Source organism: Camellia sinensis, chromosome 13 (assembly GCF_055761805.1).
Source record: "Camellia sinensis isolate YWXY chromosome 13, ASM5576180v1, whole genome shotgun sequence".
In the NCBI taxonomy this organism is placed as follows: Eukaryota; Viridiplantae; Streptophyta; class Magnoliopsida; order Ericales; family Theaceae; genus Camellia; species Camellia sinensis.
In genome coordinates, this window is record NC_138973.1 from 141,514,783 (window position 1) to 141,536,890 (window position 22,108).

The following is a 22,108-nucleotide window of genomic DNA, read 5'->3' on the forward strand; positions in this document are numbered from 1 at the left end:
TATAAAAAAATTGTATTCCTGAAACAAATGGTTTACTTTCAAGAGAGTTAAAAAAGTTGAGGCAAATTAGGTATTAGATTCTTCATTCAATTAAATTCTAGGCAGTTTAGGCCTTTTTTTTTTTTTTTTTTTTTTTCTGAGGGATAATAAACTAGGAGAATTTAACAATGAATGCAAGGGGGGAATACAAGCAAGAAGGATTGAGTTATCCTTCTGAAGACAAACAAGAAAAAGAAAAAAGAATCTCAACAACGCAACTAGAGATAGAATCCAAAAGAATAAACAAACCATTCCCAACACTGACCAAGCATAATCGGAGGTCAGTATCAAACATAATTCTAAACCTTTAAGTCATCCTGAAGTTTACTCAGAATCAATTAGACAACAATGGCTTTAAGTTGCAGTATGAAGTATCAAGCATGTTACAGAGTTCAAAAAAATATGCATAATGTAACAGGAAATGGGACTTTTTGAGTCATGATTTGTTGTTTAAATGTGTAAACCTAAATGACACCTACTAACGTTTGAAACAACTCTTTAGAGAAATTTATACGACTTATTATTAATAATGGTTCGTGAGTTTATGTTTTTTAAAGCTGTTTTGTGGAACTTCTAGTTAACATTTAGCAAATGATGAACACAAAATAATATGTACACACAAGCACCAAATCAAGTTGTACTAGCTATTACCCCATCAGTTCACCAACATCATATTATATTATTTTTTCTTTTAAGAAAATTTAATAAAAGACAGAAGCATTAGTAATTGATATTTAGTTAACAGTAATATGCAATGGAGACTTACATGCTGAAGTTCCAAAAAATATAACAGCAGATAGATGAGAAATCAGAACAAATTTAAAGACAGGACAGAATCTTAGACATGGCACTGCAGAAAATCATATAGTTATGGAAGTCATAGGTTTAAGTTAATTTTCTTACTATTTACAGCCAACCACTCATTAGGATGTTCACCAGGAGGCAGTCGAACAGCTTCCCTTAAGTTTCCACTACCTAAGGTAGCATCAATATGATTTTGAAGCTGTGCAGCCTGTGTGGGAATAAAACACAAATGGAGAAAAAGCATCAACAACAAAACGGCTAGCTCCAAAGAGTTGGGATTCATACTTTCTTGAGTTGAATCTCAGTAGCACAAAAATAAATAAATAGAAGGGCAAAGGAGACAACTTGAAAACCCATTGCCTTTAAGTTAGAACACCAACCTTACTTCCTGATGGAGCACTCTTCTTAGGCCGAAATGTCTTCTGGTTTCTGCACATTTCAAGGGAAAATAACCAAGGAAAACAATAACCCATCTTCTAGGCTTGTATTTAATAGAAAAAATGAGCAATCAAAACCACTTTATATACCAAAAGAAAAAAGAAATCCTCTTTCCCGATTCCCAAGAAGACACTGATATCTTAATCCATAATTTTCATGTACTTCAATGTAAAAATAGAATAAAACATACTCTTAAGTCAAATTTAGGATTCTCGAGGATGCAGTAAGATGAACGAAACTATGAATTAATAATGGCATTAGAATAGAAAGAAAATACACACTTAAATTTTTTTGAATACACTGTCTATACAGTTAAAGAAGAAAACAAAAACAAAAAAACCACCTTTCATTTCCATAACAACTTACAAAATCCATATTTGACCAAAAAGTCATCCCAGATGACCGCAAAATAAAGCTATCGCACTCAATCTTCACAAAAAGTACAACTAAAGGCGGCTCACGCTGATTCGAGGCCCAATGAAAAAAATGTAAATGGGGCCTCTTATAATTTCTTACACTGTAATTTTATTTTTTATATTATAATATTTATTTAAAATTCATATCAATATCCCTAAACTTCACAATCAAAATAATTTTGTTAAAAAGACCTTAATTTTCTATCTTGACTAAAAGAATGAAAGACGTGTCATGTAAATGTAATGATGAGGCCCTTTTGTTATCTAATGTGTGACACCCTAGATTTTCAAAGGTTAATCAAGCGAAAACTAATTCTTGTTCATTTAACAATATTCTTTACTTTTTCAAAATATAATATAATTGAAAGTGAAAGTGACAATACCAATGGGAACCACAAACCCACTCTCTGTATTTTACCTTCCTTACATGCTTTCCATAATATACATTACATAACATAAAAAAATTAAATACATGCCGCTTTTCAAATACAATGCCCCACGGACTTGCAACCATGAAATGGATATTACCCATTTTTAAAGAAAACGGCACTCAGCCAAATCAACAAATACGGTTCAAAACTGAATAAAAGCAAATAAGAGCACTACAGGCTACAGCTCATCATCACATAATCCCTACATCTTGATACAACCAGTTGCTAATCCTCAAGTCCGAAAACATTTCCTGTACACATTTATAGGCAGGGGGTGAGCAAACAACTAGGTCACCAAGCAATCTCATATAATTACTCTACAATACATGCCGATACGGTGATACAACATATATCCACAAAAATGACATGAAATGCCCAACTTTTAGATTTACTTGTTCAATCACTTTAAGACCCATTTATTTAACTAAGTCCCACAAGTTAACTTAAATAATTAATAATTTATCCAAAAGATAATAACCACATATACATCTTTTATCAACGGGATCACAAGTCCGATTATTTAAATAAGTCACTCTAGTTAACTTAAATAAATGAATAGATTCCAACACTTTAAATCAAAATAATTTAAGTAACTCACTCTTGTTAACTTAAATAAATAATCAACTTTAACACTTTATTTAATTAACTCTATCTAACCCTCAATTCCACTTTATTTAATTAACTCTATCTAACCCTCAATTCCACTCTATTTAATTAACTCTATCTAGTTAAATAAATAAATAGCTTTAAAATATAATAACCACCAACAAGGCATACAATACCTGTCTTCAAGGCTATGACCCACCTCATCACCAATACCGTGTCCAAGCGGAAAATTAATAATAGGTTCTACCTACCCACACTTAGGGCTCACCCTTAGAGTCGTGTATCAGAAACAAAGTCCATCCACAACCACAAGTTTACTACTCCTCTGAACTAAGCAGTGTCCAGGAATCTATATCGTAGATAGTTGGTACCACTATCTCCCCTACCTATACTGGACCAATAATACTAGGTACATGCCTAACCGGGCTCACCCGTAAAATTAATAATAATACTGGCACCAAGTCCGCCAATTAACTAAGTATAATAAACACATACCCGGTTACTACATAGTTAAAAATCAAACACGTACCAAAAATATTTTCCACCAGTTAGCCAATTATATCAAAATCCTCTTTTGACTATAATTACGAAACATAACACAAGTGTTCTTTTACCAATTCCTCATTTTTAACTTCATCAAGTCAACCTAAAGCAATAAAATAGATAATTTATTAATTGTCCATTAGCTCCAAACTAGCTAAAATCATCATTTTTCTTTTTTCGCTTCAAAAATTACCAAATAATTCAATTATCTCATATATGAACTTAAGGAATGAAAATATCATAATAACATAACTCAATTAGTAGAACTAGTGATCAAATACCAAATCACTTTAACTTGAATAGTATTCTTAATTCAAACTTTGTTTTATACCAAACAACTTAATCAACATGATTTCCTCCAAATCTCATACTTGATCAACCTCACCATTTTTAATCCCATAATATTAAAAAAAGTCATGAAATAAACCCAATAATGACACACTTTTAATTACATAGGATATAAAACAATGTCAACACTAATTTAACCCACGAAATTAGTAAGCTCTTGATACTTACAAATTTCAAGAAAAATACCGAATGTGATCTAATATTTCTCATGTCTTGAACCTAGCCACATTCAATGTCAAGCTATTCAAATAATTCATTTTTGCCAATTTATATACACAACAATTTTTTACAACTTTTCCAAAATTAATTAATCAACAAGATATTCACATCAAAATACACTTTTCAAATCTGAAATTCAACAAAAAAATCCACTTCTTACATTTTTCATTTTGCAAAAATAACTAGTATAACATGAACATGAACATTTATACAAAAGCTTAATTCATCTGTACTTTATAATTTCATTTTCACAAAAATGAACATTATACAACAATATGCACATGAATCTATACCTATTATATAAAAGAACACAAGCATACAGGTGAATTGAATCTAACGCGGATGTACTCAACTCATGAGTCTAACGTTTTGACTTCTGCAAATACCCTCGATGCATTATTCCTTTTAGTCCTATACAACTCATATTACGTGTCTTGTGTTTGCAACTCCCTCTGTATGCAAAGAAGAGGTGTCTTTGCATTTTGCTATCCACTTGGTTCTAGACATTTGCTTCATCTCTCAACAAATGGACAAACCAATTGGAAGGCATCACCTCTCCTTCCTAGAAGTTGCATCTTCAGTGCCCCTTAGCCAGCTGGTGGAAGAGAGCACCACCAACTTCCCAGCTTATAGGAAATGACCATGGGTTGTGTTTTCAACCTCATCTTGAACGGTTCTTTGGTTATATATTTAAGACTGGAATCATCTTCCCCTCACAATGAGACACAGACTTGCGGTTGTGGCAGATATAGCTATTGTTCTAAGTCACAAAATAATAATAATAATAATAATAATAATAATAAAAGAAAAAAAAATTATAATTTACAATTTCGGTCGACCACTGCAGTCACTTTCCCTGTCCACACAAGCTTGCAACACACTTCCTGCCTTTTTCTTTTGGACCTTCTCTTGACTGTCACACGATTTTGGCACCCCGATGGACTATTTTCAAGCTTAGGTGTGAAAAAAGTATCGTTTCGAACTTTTTCAAACCGGGAGTTCCGTTCTAGTTCCGTAAGTTTTCATAACTTACATTGGTCCCTCCCGGGGTGTTTGACGTGTTCCCCGGGCCTTCTCGTGATTGTTACACGATTTTGGCTCCCGACGGCTTATTTTCTAGCTTAAGTGTGAAAAAAGTGCATTTTTTGATTTAGTTCTCAGACCGAGAGTCCCGTGCTAGTTCCGTAAGTCTCCGCAACTTACCTTGGACCCTCCCGGGGTGTTTGGGGCATTTCTCGATTTTTCTCGTGACTATTACACGGTTTTGGCCCCCCCCGGTGTCCTATTTCCAAGCTTAAATGTGGAAAAAGTCTCTTTACAACTTAGTTTTCAAACCGGGAGTCCCGTGCTAGTTCCGTAAGTTTTCACAGCTCGCGTTGGTCACTCCCGAGGTGTTCCCGGTCCTTCTTGCGACTGTTACATGATTTTGGCCCCCCGATGGCCTACTTCCAAGCTTAAGTGTTAGAAAAGTATATTTTCCGACCTAACTTTCAAATCGGAAGTCCCGCGCCTGTTCGTTAAGTTTTCACAACTCAAATTGGTCCCTCCTAAGATGTTCGAGGTGTTCCCCGGGCCTTCTCGTGACTGTTACACGATTTCGGCCCGCCGAGGCCTATTCTCAAGCTTAAGTGTAAAAAAAGTACCTTTTCCGACCTAATTTTCAAACCGGAAGTCCCGCACAAGTTCGGTAAGTTTCCACAACTTGCATTGGTTTCTCCTGAGGTGTTGGAGGTGTTACACGACGGGCCTTCTCGGGACTGTTACAGGATTTTGGAGGCCCTCGATGGCCTATTTTCAAACTTAAGTATTTAGGAAGTGCATTTTTTGACTCAGTTTTCAAACCGGGAGTCCCATGCGAGTTCCGTAAGTTTCCACAGGTGACGTTGGTCCCTCCCTAGGTGTTTAAGGTGTTCCCCAGACCTTCTCTGGACTGTCACACGATTTTGGCTCCCCGATGGACTATTTTCAAGCTTAGGCGCGAGAAAAGTGCCGTTTCGGACTTAGTTTTCAAACCGGGAGTCTCGTGTTAGTTCCGTAAGTTTTCACAACTTACATTGGTCCCTTCCGGAGTGTTTGACATGTTTCCCGGGCCTTCTCGTGACTGTTACACGATTTGAGTCGGACTCCCGATTTGACTGTTACACGGTTTTGGCCCTCCCCGATTTGAGTGTGGAAAGTCTCTTTCCAACTTAGTTTTCAAAAGTCTCTTTCCCGTTTTCAAAGGTCGGGACCAATTTGAGTTGTGAAAACTTAACGAACAGGCGCGGGACTCGCGATTTGAAAACTAGGTCGGAAAATACATTTTTCTAACACATAAGCTTGGAAGAGCTTGGAAGTAGGCCATCGGGGGCCAAAATCATGTAACAGTCACTAGAAGGGCCGGGAACACCTCAAACACCTCGGGAGTGATCAACGCGAGTTGTGAAAACTTACGGAACTAGCACGGGACTCCTGATTTGAAAACTAAGTTGGATAGAGACACTTTTTCCACACTTAAGCTTGGAAATACGACACCGGGGGGCCAAAACCGTGTAACAGTCAGGAGGAGGACCGGAAAATGCCCCAAACACCTCGGGAGGGTCCGAGGTAAGTTGCGGAGACTTACGGAACTACCACGGGACTCTCGGTCTAAGAACTAAATAAAAAAATGCACTTTTTTCACACTTCAGCTCGAAAATAAGCCATCGGGAGCAAAAATCGTGTAATAGTCGCGAGAAGGCCCGGGGAACACGTCAAAAACCCTGGGAGGGACCAATGTAAGTAGTGAAAACTTACGGAACTAGCACGGGACTCCCGGATTAAAAACTAAGTCCGAAACGGCACTTCTCTCGCACCTAAGCTTGAAAATAGTCCATCGGGGGGCCAAAATCGTGTGACAGTCAAGAGAAGGTCCGGGGAACATCTCAAACACCTAAGAAGGGATCAACGTGAGCTGTGAGAACTTACGGAACTCGCATGGGACTCCCGGTTTGAAAACTATGTCAAAAAATACACTTCCTAAACACTTAAGTTTGAAAATAGGCCATCGGGGGCCCCCCAAAATCTTGTAACAGTCCCGAGAAGGCCCGTGGAACACCTCCAACACCTCGGGAGAAACCAATGCAAGTTGTGGAAATTGACGGAACTAGCGCGGGACTTCCGATTTGAAAACTAGGTCGGAAAAGGTACTTTTTTCACACTTAAGCTTGAGAATAGGTCTCGGCGGGCCAAAATCGTGTAACAATCACGAGAAGGCCTGGGGAACACCTCGAACATCTCAGGAGGGACATAATTGAGTTGTGAAAACTTAACGAACAAGCGCGGGAGTCCCGATTTGAAAACTAGGTCGGAAAATACACTTTTCTAACACTTAAAGCTTGGAAGTAAGCCATCGGGGGGCCAAAATCATGTAACAGTCACAAGAAGGGCCGGGAACACCTCAAACACCTCGGGTGTGACCAACGCGAGCTGTGAAAACTTACGAAACTGGCACGGGACTCCCGGTTTGAAAACTAAGTTGGAAAGAGACACTTTTTCCACACTTAAGCTTGGAAATAGGACACCGAGGGCGCCAAAACCATGTAACAGTCACGAGAAGAACCGGGAAATGCCCCAAACACCACGGGAGGGTCCAAGGTAAGTTACGGAGACTTACGGAACTAGCACGAGACTCTCGGTCTGATAACTAAATCAAAAAAGGCACTTTTTTCACACTTAAGCTTGAAAATAAGCTGTCGGTGGCTAAAATCGTGTAACAGTCACTAGACGGCTCGTGGAACACGTCAAACACCCCGGGAGGGACCAATGTAAGTTGTGAAAACTTACAGAAATAGCACGGGACTCCCGGTTTGAAAACAAAGTCCGAAACGGCAATTTTCTCGCACCTAAGTTTGAAATAGTTCATCGGGGGGCCAAAATCGTGTGACAGTCAAGAGAAGGTCCGGGGAACACACCTAGGGAGGGACCAACGTTAGCTGTGAAAACTTACGGAACTCGCATAGGACTCCCAGTTTGAAAACTAAGTCAAAACATGAACTTCCAAAACACATAAGTTTGAAAATAGGCCATCGGGGGCCCCCCAAAATCCGGTAACAGTCCCGAGATGGCCCGTGGAACACCTCCAACACCTCGGGAGACACCAATGCAAGTTGTGGAACTTACGGAACTAGCGCAGGACTTCTGGTTTGAAAACTAGGTCGGAAAAGGTACTTTTTTCACACTTAAGCTTGAGAATAGGCCTCGGCGGGCCGATATCGTATAACAACCACGAGAAGGCCCGGCAAACACCTCGAACATCTCATGAGGGATCAATTTGAGTTGTGAAAAGTTAAAGAACAGGCACGGGACTCTCGATTTGAAAACTAGGTCGGAAAATACACTTTTCTAACACTTAGGCTTGGAAGTAGGCCATCGGGGGCCAAAATCATGTAACAGTCGCAAAAAGGGCCGGGAACACCTCAAACACCTTGGGTGTGACCAACGCGAGCTTTGAAAACTTACGGAACTAGCACGGGACTCCCGGTTTGAAAACTAAGTTGGAAAGAGACACTTTTTCCACACTTAAGCTTGGAAATACGACACCGGGGTGCCAAAACCGTCTAACAGTCACGAGAAGAATCGGGAAATGCCCCAAACACCTCGGGAGGGTCCAAGGTAAGTTGCGGAGACTTACGGAACTAGCACGGGACTCTCGGTCTGATAACTAAATCAAAAAATGCACTTTTTTCACACTTAAGCTCGAAAATAAGCTGTCGATGGCTAAAATCGTGTAACAGTCACGAGACGGCCCGGGGAACACGACAAACACCCCAGGAGGGACGAATGTAAGTTGTGAAAACTTACGGAACTAGCACGGGACTCCCGGCTTGAAAACTAAGTCCGAAACGGCAATTTTCTCGCACCTAAGTTTGAAATAGTTCATCGGGGGGCCAAAATCGTGAGGTCCGGGGAACACACCTAGGGAGGGACGAACGTGAGCTGTGAAAACTTACGGAACTCGCATGGGACTCCCGGTTTGAAAACTAAGTCAAAAACATGCACTTTCAAAACACATAAGTTTGAAAATAGGCCATCGAGGGCCCCCCAAAATCCTGTAACAGTCCCGAGAAGGCTCGTGGAACACCTCCAACATCTCGGGAGACACCAATGCAAGTTGTGGAACTTACGGAACTACCGAGGGACTTTCGGTTTGAAAACTAGGTCGGAAAAGGTACTTTTTTCACACTTAAGCTTGAGAATAGGCCTCGGCGAGCCGAAATCGTATAACAGTCGCAAGGACTAGGTTAGAAAAATCCACTTTTCTAACACTTAAGCTTGGAAGTAGGCCATCAGGGGGCCAAAATCATGTAACAGTCGCAAGGAGGGCCGGGAACACCTCAAACACCTCGGGTGTGACCAACGCGAGCTGTGAAAACTTACGGAACTAGCACGGGACTCCCGGTTTGAAAACTAAGTTGGAAAGACACTTTTTCCACACTTAAGCTTGGAAATAGGACACCGGGGGGGCCAAAATTGTGTAACAGTCATGAGAAGGACCGGGAAATGCCCCAAACACCTCGGGGAGGGTCCCAGGTAAGTTGCGGAGATTTACGGAACTAGCACGGGACTCCCGGTTCGAAAACTAAGTCCGAAACGACACCTTTCTCTCGCACCTAAGCTTGAAAGTAGTCCATCGAGGGGCCAAAATCGTGTGACAGTCAAGAGAAGGTCCGAGTGAAACACCTAGGGAGGGACCAACGTGAGCTGTGGAAACTTACGGAACTCGCATCGGACTCCTGGTCTGAAAACTAAGTCAAAAGATTCACTTCCTAAACACATAAGTTTGAAAACAGGCCATCGAGGGCCCCCCAAAATCCTGTAACAGTCCCGAGAAGGCTCGTGGAACACCTTCAACACCTCGGGAGACACCAATGCAAGTTGTGGAAACTTATGGAACTAGCGCGGGACTTCCGGTTTGAAAACTAGGTCGGAAAAGATACTTTTTTCACACTTAAGCTTGAGAATAGGCCTCGGCGGGCCGAAATCGTGTAACAATCACGAAAAGGCCCGGGAAACACCTCGAACATCTCAGGAAGGACCAATTTAAGTTGTGAAAACTTAAAGAACAGGCGCGGGACTCTCGATTAGAAAACTAGGTCAGAAAATACACTTTTCTAACACTTAAGCTTGGAAGTAGGCCATCGGGGGGCCAAAATCATGTAACAGTCGCAAGGAGGGCCGGGAACACCTCAAACACCTCGGGTGTGACCAACGCGAGCTGTGAAAATTTACGGAACTAACACGGGACTCCCCGTTTGAAAACTAAGTTGGAAAGAGACACTTTTTCCAAACTTAAGCTTGGAAATAGGACACCGGGGGGGCTAAAACCGTGTAACAGTCACGAGAAGGACCGGGAAATGCCCCAAACACCTCCGGAGGGTCCAAGGTAAGTTGCGGAGACTTACGGAACTAGCACGGGACTCTCGGTCTGAGAACTAAATCAAAAAATGCACTTTTTTTCACACTTAAGCTCGAAAATAAGCCGTCGGGGGCCAAAATCGTGTAACAGTCACAAGAAAACCCGGGGAACATGTCAAACAGCCCGGGAGGGACCAATGTAAGTTCTGAAAACTTACGGAACTAGCACGGGACTCTCGGTTTGAAAACTAAGTCCGAAACGGCACTTTTCCCGCACCTTAGCTTGAAAATAGTCTATCGGGAGGCCAAAATCGTGTGACAGTCAAGAGAAGGTCCGGGGAACACCTCAAACACCTATGGAATGACCAACGTGAGCTGTGGAAGCCTATGGAACTCGCATAAGACTGCCGGTTCGAAAACTAAGTCAAAAGATTCATTTCCTAAACACTTAAGTTTGAAAACAGGCCATGGGGCCCCCCTCAAAATCCAGTAACAGTCCCCCGAGAAGGCCCGTGGAACAATTCCAACACCTCGGGAGACACCAATGCAAGTTGTGGGAACTCACGGAACTAGCGCGGGACTTCCGGTTTGAAAACTAGGTCGGAAAAGGTACCTTTTTCACACTTAGGCCCGAGAATAGGCCTCGGCGGGCCGAAATCGTGTAACAATCACGAGAAGGCCTGGGGAGCACCTCGAACATCTCAGGAAGGACCAAATTGAGCTGTGAAAAGTTAACGAACAGGTGCGGGACTCTCGATTTGAAAACTAGGTCAAAAAATACACTTTTCTAACACCTAAGCTTCGAAGTAGGTCATCGGGGGGCCAAAATCATGTAACAGTCGCAAGAACGGCGGGGAACACCTCAAACACCTCGGGAGTGACCAACGCGAGCTGTGAAAACTTACGGAACTAGCACGGGACTCCCGGTTTGAAAACTAAGTTGGAAAGAGACACTTTTACCACAGACCAAAATCGTGTAACAGTCACGAGAAGGACCAGGAAATGCCCCAAACACCTCGGGGAGGGTCCAAGGTAAGTTGCGGAGACTTACGGAACTAGCACGGGACTCTTGGTCTGAGAACTAAATAAAAAAATGCACTTTTTTCAAACTTAAGCTTGAAAATAAGCCATCGGGGGCCAAAATCTTGTAACAGTCACGAGAAGGCCCGGGGAACTCGTCAAACACCCCGGGAGGGACCAATGTAAGTTGTGAAAACTTACGGAACGGGACTCCCGGTTTGAAAACTAAGTCCGAAACGGCACTTTTCTCGTACCTAAGCTTGAAAATAGTCCATCGGGGCGCAAAAATCGTGTGACAATCAAGAGAAGGTCCGGGGAACACCTCGAACACCTAGGGAATGACCAACGTGAGCTGTGGAAACTTACGGAACTCGCATAGGACTCCCGGTCTGAAAACTAAGTCCAGAGATGCACTTCCTAAACGTATAAGTTTGAAAACAGGCCATCGGGGGCCCCCCAAAATCGTGTAACAATCCCCCGAGAAGGCCCGTGGAACACCTCCAACACCTCGGGAGACACCAATGCAAGTTGTGGAAACTTAAGGAACTAACGCAGGACTTCCGGTTTGAAAACAAGGTCAGAAAAGGTACTTTTTTCACACTTAAGCTTGAGAATAGGCCTCGGCGGGCCGAAATCGTGTAACAATCACGAGAAGGCCTGGGGAACACCTCGAACATCTCAGGAGGGACCAATTTGAGTTGTGAAAACTTAAAGAACAGGCGCGGGACTCTCGATTTGAAAGCTAGGTCAGAAAATACACTTTTCTAACACTTAAGCTTGGAAGTAGGCCATCGGGGGGCCAAAATCACGTAACAGACGCAAGGAGGGCCGGGAACACCTCAAACGCCTCGGGTGTAACCAACGCGAGCTGTGAAAACTTACGGAACTAGCACGGGACACCCGGTTTGAAAACTAAGTTGGAAAGAGACACTTTTTCCAAACTTAAGCTTGGAAATAGGACACCGGGGGGGCTAAAACCGTGTAACAGTCACGAGAAGAACCGTAAAAAACCCCAAACACCTCGGGAGGGTCCGAGGTAAGTTGCGGAGACTTACGGAACTAGCACGGGACTCTCGGTCTGAGAACTAAATAAAAAAATGCACCTTTTTCAAACTTAAGCTCGAAAATAAGCCGTCGGGGGGCAAAATCGTGTAACAGTCACGAGAAGGCCCGGGAAACACGTCAAACACCCCGGGAGGGACCTATGTAAGTTGTGAAAACTTACGGAACTAGCACGGGACTCCCGGTTTGAAAACTAAGTCCGAAACGGCACTTTTCTCGTATCTAAGATTGAAAATAGTCCATCGGGGGGCCAAAATCGTGTGACAGTCAAGAGAAGGTCCGGGAAACACCTTGAACACCTAGGGAATGACCAACGTGAGCTGTGAAAACTTATGGAACTCGCATAGGACTCCCGGTACGAAAACTAAGTCAAAAGATTCACTTCCTAAACACTTAAGTTTGAAAACAGGCCATTGGGGCCCCCCCAAAATCCTGTAACAGTCCCGAGAAGGCCCGTGGAACAATTCCAACATCTCGGGAGACACCAATGCCAGTTGTGGGAACTTACGGAACTAGCGCGGGAGTTCCGGTTTGAAAACTAGGTCGGAAAATGTACTTTTTTCACACTTAAGCCTGAAAATAGGCCTCGGCGGGCCGAAATCGTGTAACAATCACGAGAAGGCCTCGAACATCTCAGGAGGGACCAACTTGAGCTGTGAAAAGTTAACGAACAGGCGCGGGACTCCCGATTTGAAAACTAGGTCGAAAAATACACTTTTCTAACACTTAAACTTGAAAATAGGCCATTGGGCGGCCAAAACCATGTAACAGTCGCAAGAAGAGCCGGGAACACCTCAAACACCTCGGGAGTGACCAACGCGAGCTGTGAAAACTTACGGAACTAGCACGGGACTCCCTGTTTGAAAACTAAGTTGGAAAGAGACACTTTTTCCACAGTTAAGCTTGGAAATAGAACACCGGGGGGGGCCAAAATCGTGTAACAGTCACGAGAAGGACCGGGAAATGCCCCAAACACCTCGAGGAGGGTCCAAGGTAAGTTGCGGAGACTTACGGAACTAGCACGGGACTCTCGGTCTGAAAACTAAATCAAAAAATGCACTTTTTTCAAACTTAAGCTCGAAAATAAGCCGTCGGGGGGGCCAAAATCGTGTAACAGTCACGAGAAGGCCCGAGGAACACGTCAAACACCCCGGGAGGGACCAATGTAAGTTGTGAAAACTTACGGAACTAGCACGGGACTACCGGTTTGAAAACTAAGTCCGAAACGGCACTTTTCTCGTACCTAAGCTTGAAAATAGTCCATCGGGGGGCAAAAATCGTGTGACAGTCAAGAGAAGGTCCGGCGAACACCTCGAGCACCTAGGGAATGACCAACGTGAGCTGTGGAAACTTACGGAACTCGCATAGGACTCCCGGTCTTAAAACTAAGTCAAGAGATGCACTTCCTAAACGCATAAGTTTGAAAACAGGCCATCGGGGGCCCCCAAAATCCTGTAACAATCCCGAGAAGGCCCGTGGAACACCTTCAACACCTCGGGAGACACCAATGCAAGTTGTGGAAACTTACGGAACTAGCGCGGGACTTCCGGTTTGAAAACTAGGTCGGAAAAGATACTTTTTTCACACTTAAGCATGAGAATAGGCATCGGCGGGCCGAAATTGTGTAACAATAACGAGAAGGCCCGGGAAACACCTCGAACATCTCATGAGGGACCAATTCGAGTTGTGAAAACTTAAAAAACAGTGCGGGACTCTCGATTTGAAAACTAGGTCAGAAAATACACTTTTCTAACACTTAAGCATTGAAGTAGGCCATCGGGGGGCCAAAATCATGTAACAGTCGCAAGGAGCGCCGGGAACACCTCAAACACCTCGGGTGTGACCAACGCGAGCTGTGAAAACTTACGGAACTAGCACGGGACTCCCCATTTGAAAATTAAGTTGGAAAGAGACACTTTTTCCAAACTTAAGCATGGAAATAGGACACCGGGGGGGCTAAAACCGTGTAACTGTCACGAGAAGGACCGAGAAATGCCCCAAACACCTCGGGAGGGTCCAAGGTAAGTTGCGGAGACTTACGAAACTAGCACGGAACTCTCGGTCTGAGAACTAAATCAAAAAATGCACTTTTTTCACACTTAAGCTCGAAAATAAGCTGTCGGGGGCCAAAATCGTGTAATAGTCACGAGAAGGCCCGGGGAATACGTCAAACACCCCGGGAGGGACCAATGTAAGTTGTGAAAGCTTACGAAACTAGCACGGGACTCCCAGTTTGAAAACTAAGTCCGAAACGGCACTTTTCTCGTATCTAAGCTTGAAAATAGTCCATCGGGGGGCCAAAATCGTGTGACAGTCAAGAGAAGGTCCGGGGAACACCTTGAACACCTAGGGAATGACCAACGTGAGCTGTGAAAACTTAGGGAACTCGCATAAGACTCCCGGTTCGAAAACTAAGTCAAAAGATTCACTTCCTAAGCACTTAAGTTTGAAAACAGGCCATCGGGCGCCCCCCAAAATCCTGTAACAGTCCCAAGAAGGCCCGTGGAACAATTCTAACACCTCGGGAGACACCAATGCAAGTTGTGGGAACTTACGGAACTAGCGCGGGACTTCCGGTTTGAAAACTAGGTCGGAAAAGGTACTTTTTTCACACTTAAGCCTGAGAATAGGCCTCGGCGGGCCGAAATCGTGTAACAATCACGGGAAGGCCCGGGGAACACCTCGAACATCTCAGGAGGGACCAAATTAAGCTGTGAAAAGTTAACGAACAGGCGCGGGACATCCCGATTTGAAAACTAGGTCGGAAAATACACTTTTCTAACATTTAAGCTTGGAAGTAGGCCATCGGGGGGCCAAAATCATGTAACAGTCGCAAGGAGGGCCGAGAACACCTCAAACACCTCGGGTGTGACCAACGCGAGCTGTGAAAACTTACGGAACTAGCACGGGACTCCCCGTTTGAAAACTAAGTTGGAAAGAGACACTTTTTCCAAACTTAATCTTGGAAATAGGACACCGGGGGGGCTAAAATCGTGTTACAGTCACGAGAAGGACTGGGAAATGCCCCAAACACCTCGGGAGGGTCCAAGGTAAGTTGCGGAGACTTACGGAACTAGCACGGGACTCTCGGTCTGAGAACTAAATCAAAAAATGCACTTTTTTCAAACTTAAGCTCGAAAATAAGCCGTCGGGGGCCAAAATCGTGTAACAGTCACGAGAAGGCCCGGGGAACACGTCAAACACCCCGGGAGGGACCAATGTAAGTTGTGAAAACTTACGGAACTAGCACGGGACTCCCGGTTAGAAAACTAAGTCCGAAACGGCACTTTTCTCGTACCTAAGCTTGAAAATAGTCCATCGGGGGGCAAAAATCGTGTGACAGTCAAGAGAAGGTCCGGGGAACACCTCAAACACCTAGGGAATGACCAACGTGAGCAGTGGAAACTTACGGAACTCGCATAGAGCTCCCGGTCTTAAAACTAAGTCAAGAGATGCACTTCCTAAATACATAAGTTTGAAAACAGGCCATCGGGGGCCCCCCAAAATCGTGTAACAATCCCCCGAGAAGGCCCGTGGAACAATTCCAACACGTCGGGAGACACCAATGCAAGTTGTGGGAACTCACGGAACTAGCGCGGGACTTCGGATTTGAAAACTAGGTCGGAAAAGGTACCTTTTTCACACTTAAGCCTGAGAATAGGCCTCGGCGGGCCGAAATCGTGTAACAATCACGAAAAGGCCCGGGAAACACCTCGAACATCTCAGGAGGGACCAATTTAAGTTGTGAAAACTTAAAGAACAGGCGCGGGACTCTCGAGTAGAAAACTAGGTCAGAAAATACACTTTTCTAACACTTAAGCTTGGAAGTAGGCCATCGGGGGGCCAAAATCATGTAACAGTCGCAAGGAGGGCCGGGAACACCTCAAACACCTCGGGTGTGACCAACGCGAGCTGTGAAAACTTACGGAACTAGCACAGGACTCCCCGTTTGAAAACTAAGTTGGAAAGAGACAGTTTTTCCAAACTTAAGCTTGGAAATAGGACACCGGGGGGGCTAAAACCGTGTAATAGTCACGAGAAGGACCGGGAAATGCCGCAAACACATCGGGAGGGTCCAAGGTAAGTTGCGGAGACTTATGGAACTAGCACAGGACTCTCGGTCTGAGAACTAAATCAAAAAATGCACTTTTTTCACACTTAAGCTCGAAAATAAGCCGTCGGGGGCCAAAATCGTGTAACAGTCACGAGAAGGCCCGGGGAACACGTCAAACACCCCGGGAGGGACCAATGTAAGTTGTGAAAACTTACGGAACTAGCACGGGACTCCCGGTTTGAAAACTAAGTCCGAAACGGCGCTTTTCTCGTACCTAAGCTTGAAAATAGCCTATCGGGGAAAAAACAACGTGTGACAGTCAAGAGAAGATTCGGGGAACACCTCGAATACCTAGGGAATGACCAACGTGAGCTGTGGAAACTTACGGAACTCGCACAGGACTCCCGGTTCGAAAACTAAGCCAAAAGATTCACTTCCTAAACACTTAAGTTTTAAAACAGGCCATCTCGGGGGCCCCCCAAAATCCTTTAACAGTCCCCCGAAAAGGCCCGTGGAACACCTCCAACACCTCGGGTGACACCAACGCAAGTTGTGGAAACTTACGGAACTAGCGCGGGACTTCCGGTTTGAAAACTAGGTCGGAAAAGGTACTTTTTTCACACATAAGCTTAAGAATAGGCCTCGGCGGGCCGAAATCGTGTAACAATCACGAGATGGCCCGGGAAACACCTCGAACATCTCATGAGGGACCAATTTGAGTTGTGAAAACTTAAAGAACAGGCGCGGGACTCTCGAGTAGAAAACTAGGTCAGAAAATACACTTTTCTAACACTTAAGCTTGGAAGTAGGCCATCGGGGGGCCAAAATCATGTAACAGTCGCAAGGAGGGCCAGGAACACCTCAAATACCTCGGGTGTGACCAACGCGAGCTGTGAAAACTTACGGAACTAGCACGGGACTCCCCGTTTGAAAACTAAGTTGGAAAGAGACACTTTTTCCAAACTTAAGCTTGGAAATAGGACAACGGGGGGGCTAAAATCCTGTTACAGTCACGAGAAGGACCGGGAAATACCCCAAACACCTCGCGGAGGGTCCAAGGTAAGTTGCGAAGACTTACGGAACTAGCACGGGACTCTCGGTCTGAGAACTAAATCAAAAAATGCACTTTTTTCAAACTTAAGCTCGAAAATAAGCCGTCGGGGGCCAAAATCGTGTAACAGTCACGAGAAGGCCCGGGGAACACGTCAAACACCCCGGGAGGGACCAATGTAAGTTGTGAAAACTTACAGAACAAGCACGGGACTCCCAGTTTGAAAACTAAGTCCGAAACGGCACTTTTCTCGCACCTTAGCTTGAAAAAAGTCCATTGGGAGGCCAAAATCGTGTGACAGTCAAGAGAAAGTCCGGGGAACACCTCGAACACCAAGGGAATGACCAACGTGAGCTGTGGAAACTTACGAAACTCGCATAGGACTCCCGATCTTAAAATTCAGTCAAGAGACGCACTTCCTAAACGCATAAGTTTGAAAACAGGCCAACGGGGGCCCCCCAAAATCCTGTAACAGTCCCGAGAAGGCCTGTGGAACGCCTCCAATACCTCAGGAGACACCAATGCAAGTTTTGAAAACTCACGGAACTAGCGCGGGACTTCCGATTTGAAAACTAGGTCGGAAAAGGTACTTTTTACACACTTCAGCCTGAGAATAGGCCTCGGCGGGCCGAAATAGTGTAACAATCACGAGAAGGCCCGAGGAACACCTCGAACATCTCAGGAGGGACCAATTTGAGCTTTGAAAAGTTAACGAATAGGCGCGGGACTTCCGATTTGAAAACTAGGTCGGAAAATATACTTTTCTAACACTTAAGCTTGGAAGTAGGCCATCGGGGGGCCAAAATCATGTAACAGTCGCAAGGAGGGTCGGGAACACCTCAAACACCTCGGGTGTGACCAACGCGAGCTGTGAAAACTTACGGAACTAGCACGGGACGCCCGGTTTGAAAACTAAGCTGGAAAGAGACACTTTTTCCAAACTTAAGCTTGGAAATAGGACACCGGGGGGGCTAAAATCGTGTTACAGTCACGAGAAGGATCAGGAAATACCCCAAACACCTCGGGAAGGGTCCAAGGTAAGTTGCGGAGACTTACGGAACTAGCACGAGACTCTCGGTCTGAGAACTAAATCAAAAAATTCACTTTTTTTCCACACTTAAGCTTGGAAATAGGACACCGGGGGGGCTAAAATCGTGTTACAGTCACGAGAAGGACCGGGAAATGCCCCAAACACCTCGGGGAGCGTCCAAGGTAAGTTGCGGAGACTTACGGAACTAGCACGGGACTCTCGGTCTGAGAACTAAATCAAAAAATGCACTTTTTTCAAACTTAAGCTCGAAAATAAGCCGTCGGGGGGCCAAAATCGTGTAACAGTCACGAGAAGGCCCGGGGAACACGTCAAACACCCAGGGAGGGACCAATTTAAGTTGTGAAAACTTACGGAACTAGCACGGGACTCCCGTTTTGAAAACTAGGTCCGAAACGGCACTTTTCTCGTACCTAAGCTTGAAAACAGTCCATCGGGGGGCAAAAATCGTGTGACAGTTAAGAGAAGGTCCGGGGAACACCTCGAACACCTAGGGAATGACCAACGTGAGCTGTGGAAACTTACGGAACTCGCATAGGACTCCCGGTCATAAAACTAAGCCAAGAGATGCACTTCCTAAACGTATAAGTTTGAAAACAGGCCATCGGGGGTCCCCCAAAATCCTGTAACAGTCCCGAGAAGGCCCGTGGAACGCCTCCAACACCTTGGGAGACACCAACGCAAGTTGTGGAAACTTACGGAACTAGCGCGGGACTTCCAGTTTGAAAACTAGGTTGGAAAAGGTACTTTTTTCCCATTTAAGCTTGAGAATAGGCCTCGGCGGGCCGAAAGCATGTAACAACCACGAGAAGGCCCGGGAAACACCTCGAACATCTCAAGAGGGACCAATTTGAGTTGTGAAAACTTAAAGAACAGGCGCGGGACTCTCGATTTGAAAACTAGGTCAGAAAATACACTTTTCTAACACTTAAACTTGGAAGTAGGCCATCGGGGGCCAAAATCATGTAACAGTCACGAGAAGGCTCGGGGAACACGTCAAACACCCCGGGAGGGGCCAATGTAAGTTGTGAAAACTTACAGAACTAGCACGGGACTCCTGGTTTGAAAACTAAGTGCGAAACGGCACTTTTCCCGCACCTTAGCTTGAAAATAGTCCATCGGGGGGCCAAAATCGTGTGACAGTCAAGAGAAGGTCCGGGGAACACCTCAAACGCCTAGGGAATGACAAACGTGAGCTATGGAAACTTACGGAACTCGCATAGGACTCCCAGTTCGAAAACTAAGTCAAAAGATTCATTTCCTAAACAGTTAAGTTTGAAAACAGGCCATCGGGGGCCCCCCAAAATTCTGTAACAGTCCCAAGAAGGCCCGTGGAACAATTCCAACACCTCGGGAGACACCAATGCAAGTTGCGGGAACTTACGGAACTAGCGCGGGACTTCCGGTTTGAAAACTAGGTCGAAAAGGTACTTTTTTCACACTTAAGCCTGAGAATAGGCCTCGGCGAGCCGAAATCATGTAACAATCACAAGAAGGCCCGGGAAACACCTCGAACATCTTAGGAGGGACCAAATTGAGCTGTGAAAAGTTAACGAACAGGCGCGGGACTCGCGATTTGAAAACTAGGTCGGAAAATACATTTTTCTAACACTTAAGCTTGGAAGTAGGCCATCGGGGGGCCAAAATCATGTAACAGTCGCAAGGAGGGCCAGGAACACCTTAAACACCACGGGTGTGACCAATGCGAGCTGTGAAAACTTACGGAACTAGTACGGGACTCCCGGTCTGAAAACTAAGTTGGAAAGAGACACTTTTTCCAAACTTAACCTTGGAAATAGGAAACCGGGGGGGCAAAAATCGTGTTACAGTCACGAGAAGGACCGGGAAATGGCCCAAACACCTCGGGGAGGGTCCAAGGTAAGTTGCGGAGACTTACGGAACTAGCACGGGACTCTCGGTCTGAGAACTAAATCAAAAAATGCACTTTTTTCAAACTTAAGCTCGAAAATAAGCCGTCGGGGGCCAAAATCGTGTAACAGTCACGAGAAGGCCCGGGGAACACGTCAAACACCCCGGGAGGGACCAATGTAAGTTGTGAAAACTTACGGAACTAGCACGGGACTCCCGGTTTGAAAACTAAGTCCGAAACGGCACTTTTCTCGTACCTAAGCTTGAAAATAGTCCATCGGGGGGAAAAAATTGTGTGACAGTCAAGAGAAGGTTCGGGGAACACCTCGAACACCTAGGGAATGACCAACGTGAGCTGTGGAAACTTACGGAACTCGCAAAGGACTCCCGATCTGAAAACTAAGTCAAGAGACGCACTTCCTAAACGCATAAGTTTGAAAACCGGCCATCGGGAGCCCCACAAAATCCTGTAACAGTCCCGAGAAGGCCCGTGGAACACCTCCAACACCTCGGGAGAAACCAATGCAAGTTGTGGAAACTTACGGAACTAGCGCGGGTCTTCCGGTTTGAAAACTAGGTCGGAAAAGGTATTTTTTTCACACTTAAGCTCGAGAATAGGCCTCGGCGGGCCGAAATCGTGCAACAATCACGAGAAGGCCCGGGAAACACCTCGAACATCTCAGGAGGGACCAATTTGAGTTGTGAAAACTTAAAGAACAGCCGCGGGACTCTCGATTTGAAAACTAGGTCAGAAAATACACTTTTCTAACACTTAAGCTTGGATGTAGGCCATCGGGGGGCCAAAATCATGTAACAGTCGCAAGGTGGGCCGGGAACACCTCAAACACCTCGGGTGTGACCAACGCGAGCTGTGAAAACTTACAGAACTAGCACGGGACTCCCGGTTTGAAAACTAAGTTGGAAAAAGACACTTTTTCCAAACTTAAGCTTGGAAATAGGACACCGGGGGGGCTAAAACCGTGTAACAGTCACGAGAAGGACCGGGAAATGCCCTAAACACATCGGGAGGGTCCAAGGTAAGTTGCGGAGACTTACGGAACTAGCACGGGACTCTCGGTCTGAGAACTAAATCAAAAAATGCACTTTTTTCAAACTTAAGCTCGAAAATAAGCCGTCAGGGGCCAAAATCGTGTAACAGTCACGAGAAGGCCCGGGGAACACGTCAAACACCCCGGGAGGGACCAATGTAAGTTGTGAAAACTTACGGAACTACCACGGGACTCCCGGTTTGAAAACTAAGTCTGAAACGGCAGTTTTCTAGCACTTTAGCTTGAAAATAGCCAATCGGGGGGCCAAAATCGTGTGACAGTCAAGAGAAGGTCCGGGGAACATCTCAAACACCTAGGGAATGACCAACGTGAGCTGTGGAAGCATGCGGAACTCGCATAGGACTCCCGGTTCGAAAACTAAGTCAAAATATTCACTTCCTAAACACTTAAGTTTGAAAACAGGCCATCGGGGCCCCCCCAAAATCCTGTAACAGTCCCGAGAAGGCCCGTGGAACAATTCCAACACCTCAGGAGACACCAATGCAAGTTGTGGGAACTTACGGAACTAGTGCGGGACTTCCGGTTTGAAAACTAGGTCGGAAAATGTACTTTTTTCACACTTAAGCCTGAGAATAGGCCTCGGCGGGCCGAAATCATGTGACAATCACGAGAAGGCCCGGGGAACACCTCGAACATCTCAGGAGGGACCAAATTGAGCTGTGAAAAGTTAATGAACAGGCGCGGGGCTCCCGATTTGAAAACTAGGTCGGAAAAT

The 22,108-nt window shown here is 44.9% G+C and overlaps 1 protein-coding gene across 1 annotated transcript in view; it reads right to left on the bottom strand.

Annotated features, from left to right (window-relative positions):
• The window catches only part of LOC145806482 (MOB kinase activator-like 1A), a 43,156-nt gene that overhangs the window by 3,306 nt on the left and 17,742 nt on the right, over positions 1 to 22,108 (bottom strand). The window contains exons 4-5 of the mRNA XM_082903670.1: positions 1,224 to 2,379; positions 943 to 1,051 (exon numbers count right to left, since the gene is read on the bottom strand). Of these exons, the coding sequence (XP_082759796.1) occupies positions 943 to 1,051; positions 1,224 to 1,316 (202 nt within the window). The 5' untranslated portion in view covers positions 1,317 to 2,379. The remainder of the gene's footprint in view (positions 1 to 942; positions 1,052 to 1,223; positions 2,380 to 22,108) is intronic.